This window comes from Corella eumyota, chromosome 1 (assembly GCF_963082875.1).
Source record: "Corella eumyota chromosome 1, kaCorEumy4.1, whole genome shotgun sequence".
In the NCBI taxonomy this organism is placed as follows: domain Eukaryota; kingdom Metazoa; phylum Chordata; class Ascidiacea; order Phlebobranchia; family Corellidae; genus Corella; species Corella eumyota.
In genome coordinates, this window is record NC_137490.1 from 11,109,480 (window position 1) to 11,117,853 (window position 8,374).

General features: G+C 28.8%; 1 protein-coding gene across 1 annotated transcript; it reads right to left on the reverse strand.

The window, feature by feature from the left end:
• Positions 1-568: 568 nt before the first annotated feature.
• Positions 569-7,293, reverse strand: LOC145760884 (uncharacterized). The gene is made up of 19 exons (XM_082574546.1): positions 7,230-7,293; positions 5,848-6,018; positions 5,495-5,633; positions 5,283-5,395; positions 4,378-4,517; positions 4,203-4,308; positions 4,035-4,082; positions 3,553-3,729; positions 3,184-3,432; positions 2,961-3,040; positions 2,735-2,840; positions 2,144-2,191; positions 1,876-2,046; positions 1,658-1,741; positions 1,406-1,509; positions 1,168-1,250; positions 947-1,052; positions 786-833; positions 569-664 (listed from the first exon to the last, which is right to left on the reverse strand). The coding sequence occupies exons 1-16, from the start codon at positions 7,291-7,293 to the stop codon at positions 1,215-1,217; spliced, it is 1,836 nt and encodes a 611-aa protein (XP_082430672.1). The 3' UTR covers positions 569-664; positions 786-833; positions 947-1,052; positions 1,168-1,214.
• Between the last annotated feature and the right edge of the window lie 1,081 nt (positions 7,294-8,374).

Sequence of the window (8,374 nt, forward strand, 5' to 3'; positions counted from 1 at the left end):
ATTATAAAAAAAATTTTAAATCAAATATATGGTAATTATAATTAGAATTAAATTACAACAAAAAAAGATTTTAAACGTTTTACCTTCAATACTTCTTTGACAAGCATATCTAACTACACCAGTACAAGTGCGATCCCCCCATCCATAATCACTATAAAGCATGTGAACGCAATTTTCATTTCCACCATCATTATCAGGTTCACCACCTCTCCAAAACTCTTGACCGTTTGTTAATGTAGTAAGATCGGACCATTGGAAAGAAGTGTCATCATTATCCGGACCTATTCTTCTTAGTCCTATGTGGTAGCTGAATCCTCCCGAAGCTGTATCTTAAAACATAGGTTTAACAAAAAGTTATCGACTAATTATAAAAATAAAATTACAAACCTGATTTACAAATTATATATTTTACGTTGGACAAAAGAATTTTAAATAATATTTTTATGTTTATTTAAGTTAACAACTTAGTCTATGTTTAATAATTACTTACTTCTTTCCTTCATTTTCTCAATTAAAAAGTCATTAATTTCACTGGTTTTGGGCATGGCAAGAACAGAATGCATTTTATCACATTCTGCAACTGCTGACTCATGTGTGATAGCAGAAGGGGATATGTAATACTGAATATCATTAAAATCATACCAAACATCACCATCCTTTTCAGCTACATTACAAATAAAACTATTTATACAAATAAATATTTTAAGCATAATAATTGTCGAAGTTATGATTTAGAAACAAGGCTTTTTAAAAACAAATTACTAAATAAATGAAATGACACTGACCATTACTATCACTGGTTGGCTCTTGACTTCTGGTATTCGATAATACAGCTATAAAAAAGTGTTTGTTTAAATATCCTAACAAATTTTAAGGAGCCTAGTTTTTCAAATAATTAGTTGACAACGGCCGTTTTTTTTTATAAAAAAAAAACAACTTTAAAAACCTGTATCACATCCACGAACATTTTCAGGATAATCATAAACTTTAAGATCTGGATTAAAAACCAAACTAGGGGGACAATCTTGAGCAGACAAAATTCCATTTGAACACTAATTAGACAAAAATAAAACTGTTTACATAATATATTTCCTAAACGATAAACTTTTGTAATAATGAATTAGTTACAATAAACTTTTTAAGTTTCCTTCACAAAATTAGGGTCACCTGGTAAAATGATGTGCAGTCATCAGGATTTTCAAATGGTTCTCCACTTATAGGATTTCCTTGATCATCAATACATGGATTCTCTAAACATATTACAGTTTTATAAAAAAAAAAACATTTTCCCCTCCTGGAAACATAGCTAAACTAACAAGTATTTTTAAACAATAATCATCATAAAAAATAAATTAAAATTTGTGTTGCCTTAATGTAACAAAAACAACATATTAATAACATTTACTTTCAGCTGCAGGTCTTTGGCAAATAGAAGGGTATTTGGTAGTGCAAGGGTCATCTCTCCATTCTGTTTTAGTAACAGTGTGAACACAGTTCTCATTTCCCTTCCTGTATCAATATACAAAGCTTTTGGTAAAACATAACAACCTTAATATAACCACAAAACAAACTTGTTTTAAATAATAAATATTTTTTTAATACGCATTGTTAGGTTCGCCTGGTTCCCAATAAGTAAAAGCATTAGCCAGAGAAGTACCGTCATTCCAAACAAATGAAGAATCAGTGTTAGGGGCACCATCAGAGGTACGAGTAAGACCAATTAAAAATTGCACTTCTTGATCTGTATCATACATAAGAAATATTTTTAAAAGCTAAGGTAAAGCATAGTAAAAGTATAAAGTATCAATAGGTTGAAAGAGCTTTCCATTTTTTTTTATCAGATTAATGTTTATAATATTAATACAAATTACTTACCAGTGATGGTTGCAGCAGTGCTTACAATAAAATCATTAACATCACTGGATTTTATTACAGCCAATTCACCGCCTTTATCTGCACAAGCTTGTTTAGCTTGATCAAAGTTATTTGCAGTTAAATCATAGAAATATTCAACATCAATGAATTTATGCCAAGACTCAGTCCTCACTGCAACATAAGATTTCGTTAACTAATAAAATATCTAAATAAATTAACATAATTTATTTATTATCATATAATTTAACAAAAAATAACTAAAACCAACCACTTTTTCTTTCTGTTGGAGTTGCACTTCTAGTATTTGACAAACTGGCTAAAAATATAATATTTTTAAAAATATAAAAATAAACTAATAAAAAATAAACTAATTGTTTGGGTTAAATAATTAAAAACACAGTTAAGGCAAATAAAATAATATTACATTAAATAAGTATTTTTTTGTATATATCTTTATCCTCGATGTGGGAAGGTCGAATGTGCGACCAAACATAGAGTAACATTGGTTACTCCGACCCAGTCTCGAGTTGGCAGTTTGGGATATATTAAATTATAATTACCTAATAATTAAGCTGTTGATTAAGTGCCGAATAATGCCTTACTCAAGGGCACTACAGCATGAGATCACTAGGGATCGAACCAAGGACCTGGTGTATGGTAGGAGAGTGTTCTGACCACTACACCACACTGCCGGTGTATTGACCACATGACAAAAAAAAGACGTTACACCTAGCTTTACAATTTGAAACTGTTTAATAGTAATGTTTAAATTAAAGCAATACCCTTTTTTAAACTATTCTGTGCTACATTTATAAAAGCAATTCTTTTTTATAATACATTGAACAAAAGTAAAACTCACTATCTTTACAATGTGGAACATTTTCCGGATAATCACAAACTTTAGGCTCAGGGTTAAAAACTAAACCAGATGGGCAATCCATTGTATAAACCAATCCATTTGAACACTATTAAAATTATTGGGAGATTTATTGAAACTCAACAGAATGGTGAAAAAACCTAACAACTTAAAGGAGTAAAGTAAATATAAAAGTTAAGTTTAAATGAGCAACTTCGAAACTTCAAACCTGATAAAAATGTGTGCAATCACCAGGTTTTTCAAATGGGTCTCCACTAACTGGTTGTCCATTATCATCCATGCAAGTAACTTAACAACAAACAAAATATTTAAAAAATTTTAAGTATTTAGTGCTATTATCACAAAAACTACTTGAATTTAAAATAGTTTTTTTTCCTATAATGTAATGTATCAATTAATAAGTTTAGTATTATTTCGTATAAATAAATTACCTTCATTACTCCTTTGACAAGTATAAAAAAGTGTTGAACTACAACTTCGATCTCCCCATCCATACTGACTATAAAGCATCTGAACACAATTATCATATCCACCAGCATTATCTGGTTCACCATCTTCCCAAAAGTCTTGACTATTAGTTAAAGCTCGATGATCAGCCCATTGAAATGAAGACTCATCATTGCCTGGTGCTATTCTTGTAAGACCAATGTAGTAACTGTATCCTCCTCCATCAGATGGATCTTTTTATTTTAATAGCAAAAAATAGATTTTATAACATATTAAAATTTAAAAAAGTCGATTAAAAAATTTTAAATGAATAAACAGTTATTTATATAACAAACAACAACTGTTGTACTTACTATTAGCCTTCATTTTTTCTATCAAGAAGTCATTGACATCTTTTGTCTTGGGCATAGCAGGGAGAGCATTGATTTTATCGCATTCTTGAACTACTTGCTCATATGTAATTTGCTTGCTAATTCCCATATAATATTGAGAATCTCCAAAATCATACCAAGCATTACCACCTTTAACAGCTATATTAAAAATTAAAATTTGTTTTGCAACAGATAAAAATTATCAAACAAACATGTTATAAGTACATCATTTTGGCTTTTTTTGCAACTGCTGATTTACATGTGGGATAAATCTATGATAAGCATCATTAAGTAATATTTAAATCATACCAATTTTTAGCTAGATTATCATTCAAAATGTTAATCAACAACAAATACATATACTGTAATCATAATCTTTACCAAGCATATAATTTAGAACCTAGTCATTTAAAATACAAATTGCTGTAGACCTAAAAACAATGCTTTATTTGTAAAAAACTAACCATGGTAATCACTGGCTGGCTCTTGACTTCTAGTGTTTGATAATGCGGCTACAAATAAAAGTTTGTTAAAATATGTCAATCAAAATTTGCAGTATTTTTGTTTTAATAAATTGTTTGACCAAGGTTTTAAGTTAAAAAATTTTTTTTTATAGAGACAACTTGAATTACCTGTTTCACATCCTGGAACATTATCAGGTTGATCACAAACTTCAAGATCTGGATTAAAAACTAAACCAGGGGGACAATCTTGAGTAGTTAATATCCCATTTGAACACTAAAATAAAATTAATCTATTATATACTTTAAATTTTTTTAGTAAAAGCCTTATGTAAAACTTTATCACCTGGTAGAATGTTGTACAATCATCAGGATTTTTAAACGGTGCTCCACTAATAGAATTGCCTTGATCATCAATACATGGATCTTCTACATAAAAGTTATAATTATATATATATATATATATATATATATATATATATGTTGCTTAATAACCAGGCAATTCGAAAGAATATCTTTACTGTATGTTAAAGTAAAGTTAATTGAAACATGTGACATAAGTATATTATTGGGGACGCGGAATTTGAGGGAATGGAAAATGAAGGAACGGAAATTGAAGGAACGGAAAATGAAGGAACCGGAAAATGAAGGAACGGAAAATGAAGGAACCGGAAAATGAAGGAACGGAAAATGAAGGAACCGGAAAATGAAGGAACGGAAAATGAAGGAACCGGAAAATGAAGGAACGGAAATTGAAGGAAAGTGAAAAAAGGAAAGGCGGAATTCTAAAAAAATAAAACGCGGAAATACCGTTGACTATTTATTTGTATTTAAGTCGATATTATTTTAGAAATAAACGGGCATTTTATAGAAGAGGGTTAGGGTATGCTGGGGTAATAAAAATTAACTCATTATCGCTTATCAGTTCTTAAATAAATGACAGTAAACCTAAATAAACAGTCAACGGTATTTCCGCGTTTTATTTTTTTAGAATTCCGCTATTCCTTTTTTCACTTTCCTTCAATTTCCGTTCCTTCATTTTCCGGTTCCCTCATTTTCCGTTCCTTCATTTTCCGGTTCCTTCATTTTCCGGTTCCTTCATTTTCCGGTTCCTTCATTTTCCGTTCCTTCATTTTCCGGTTCCTTCATTTTCCGTTCCTTCATTTTCCGTTCCTTCAATTTCCATTCCCTCATTTTCAGTCGACCCATATTATTAACCAAAATGATAATTGCTGTATTTACATTACTTACTATCAGTTGCTGGCCTTTGACAAATTGATGGATATGGGAAATCACAAGGGTCATCATTTTGTACCAATCCCGGGAGACCTCCAATGGTATGGACGCAATTTTCATTGCCTTCCCTTTATTTTAATATTAAAAAAATAAATCTCAGTATAAACATTCAATGAAAATCCCCAAAAAAATTGTGTAAGGAATTTAATCAAATAAACCAGTATTACTTGTTATTAGGTTCGCCACCGTTCCAATGTGTAAAAGTATCTGCCAAAGAAGTTCCGTCATTCCATACAAATGAAGAATCCTGATTTGGGGCACCGTCCGAAATCCGAGTAAGACCTATGTGATAGCTAGTTTTCCCATCTAAATTAACATAAGCATATAATTATGTGAAATTTGACAAAAAAAATCCGTTTTCAAAATCTAGTGTGTATGTCAACAACAAAAGCTCTTGTCTCTTGATAAAATTAGTTAAAATATAACAAAAGTAAATTGTTTGGAACTTAATACATTCTTGTAAACATTTTTAAGTCTATGAGAATAAATAATTATATATATACAATACAATTTTTCTTACCATCAACAAGTTCAGAACTCTGTGAAAGAAAATCGTTAATTTCTTTAGTTTTAAGTGTGGCCAACACAGCTCCTCTATCTGCACAGGCTTGTTTGGCTTGATCATGATCACCATGATTTAAATTAAAATAATATTCCATGTCATTGTACTCAAACCAAATCTCTGTTTTCACTGCAATGTATATGAAAAAAAAAATATTGGTTAATAAGCATAAACATTATTATTAAAAATTTAAACATATATACATATTATTAAAAATCACGTATTAAAATATATTTAAAACATCCATATACACAGCACCACCACAATTAATGACTATAGGTGGGCACAGTTAACCGAAATGGTAACTTTGTTAACGTTGATAAGTTAAATTAAATGGAAAGTAATAAAGGTATCGATAACCGTTAACGTTAAAATTTAATTAAAACAAACAAGAAAAGGGCCCCTTTTTACAAAAACAATAGTGGATATTTTAGTTGATATTTTAGCTAAATGAACGAAAGTTTAAATTTTTTTTTAAACCGGCATAATGCCATAATAACGGCGGCCAGATAATAATTACAAACTCCGTTTAAAAATTTCAACGATTAAACCCGGTAAACGGCGATATCAAACATAAATATACCAACATTACCATGGTTTACTTGTTACAAAATTGAATTAACAGACTTATTTTAACGAAAGCACAATTTAACAAAAGTTAACAGGTCCGATAACCATTTTTAAAATTGACTTAAAAAATTAAATTTTAATTAAAAATTTAACTTCGTTATTTAACGATTAACGGTTTGGTGCCCACCTTTGTTTACGACACAGACAGAACTCTAATATAGAACATAACTACTTTTATACACCAAATTTTAAGATAATCTTAGTCAGCTAAAATGTATACGAACGTTATTAACTAGTACACTTTTACTGTTTAGACGAGCGGGATTATTTTACCGCTAAATTGCCTATTACAAATATCATTTCGTTTTCTAAAAGTTTTTGCATGAAAAATTACGTTTTTTGATGGGTATAGAATCGTGTAAATTTTTTTTAAAGGCCAAATTTTAAGGTATTGTATGAAACTTGATACAGCGTATATTATTCGAACACGAGTTTTAGAACATGCATTATAAAGAGATAAATCCCCGAAATGCGAAGTTTTTATATTTCCAATTTCAAACACTAAAAAAAACATGTAAAAAATTAAGAAATTAATCGTTTCGTTTGTAAAAATCGGTTCACTGACCAAAGTAAAACTATTTTAATACACACTTAGATTTTTAAGAAATGTATTGAGGATTGGGTTGATTTTTGGCTAAATCGATTTTGATCAAGTATACTTTCAAAGCTATAATTTCAGTTATAATAATTTTCGTTTAAATTAAACTTACGTGTACGTCTAGCATTTGTAGTAGACGTTGAAACAAACAACAACACAATCAACAACTTTATCATTTCCAAAAATTAAACTTGTTTTTGTACTTTAACGCAAAATTTCTATCCACAGAACATTATCTAAATTAACAGTTTTGACATAAAAAGTAACGTAAGCTATAACCAGAATAAATATCCCTCGTAGCCTTACTGTAGGAAGGTTATTAACCTTTTAGTTTATCGGGTTTACGTTTCTTAAAAACAAAAAATTTTACAATATTATTTTTTTTCATATTAAACAGTTAATCAAGTTACGCTTAATTACTCTATAAGAACAATAAAGCATTTCGGTTGTATATACTTGTAGAGTGTATTTTCTGCAAAATATTTATACCTTTGATAGTGAATAATTGTTTGTTTTACATCCGATCTAGTGAATAAATTTTCCGTTTTACCATGATTTTGCTCTGTTTTTGCAATATATATTATGAGTAGTTTTTCCGCTTTACACTAATAAACGTTTACATTTTGCTATTATCAAGTGTTACTAATTTTTTTTGTTTTTACATAAACCGTTGTTTTACGTTATTTTAAAGTGCAGTATATTGTTTTATATTCAAGATAAATTTAAATTTACACATACTTTAAATTTACACATATAAGTTTTATTTAAAGTCGCTTAAGTTTTATAAAAAATAGTATTAACCTATAAATTTATTCTCATACAAGGAGAGCCTGGGTCACTAAACTAACTTTATACCATGAAAAAATATGTACAATTATATTACATTTTCTTTAATATAAAATGCTGCAAAATGTAATTTTGAGGCGTTTTTGTGAAGGTAATGTGTTTGTAAATCCTACTGTCACAGGTTTATATGAAATTATTGTTGGGCACGACGTGTTTTTCTTTAAATCATAATTATTCTTAAATAAATACCAAAAATATTAAAGATTATACATGAACAAAATTTTATAACAAATATTGTTTTTTTTTGTAAAAATTGTTTAAAAGTTACGCATTATATTTAATATTTGAAATACTTTTACCAAAAAAAAATAAAAAAAGAATTTGTTATGATTAAGCAAAACAATACTATTTTTTAGTTGCCAACTAAATACATAAAAAGTCGTTACCAGGTAAATAAAAGTTCTAAAAAAG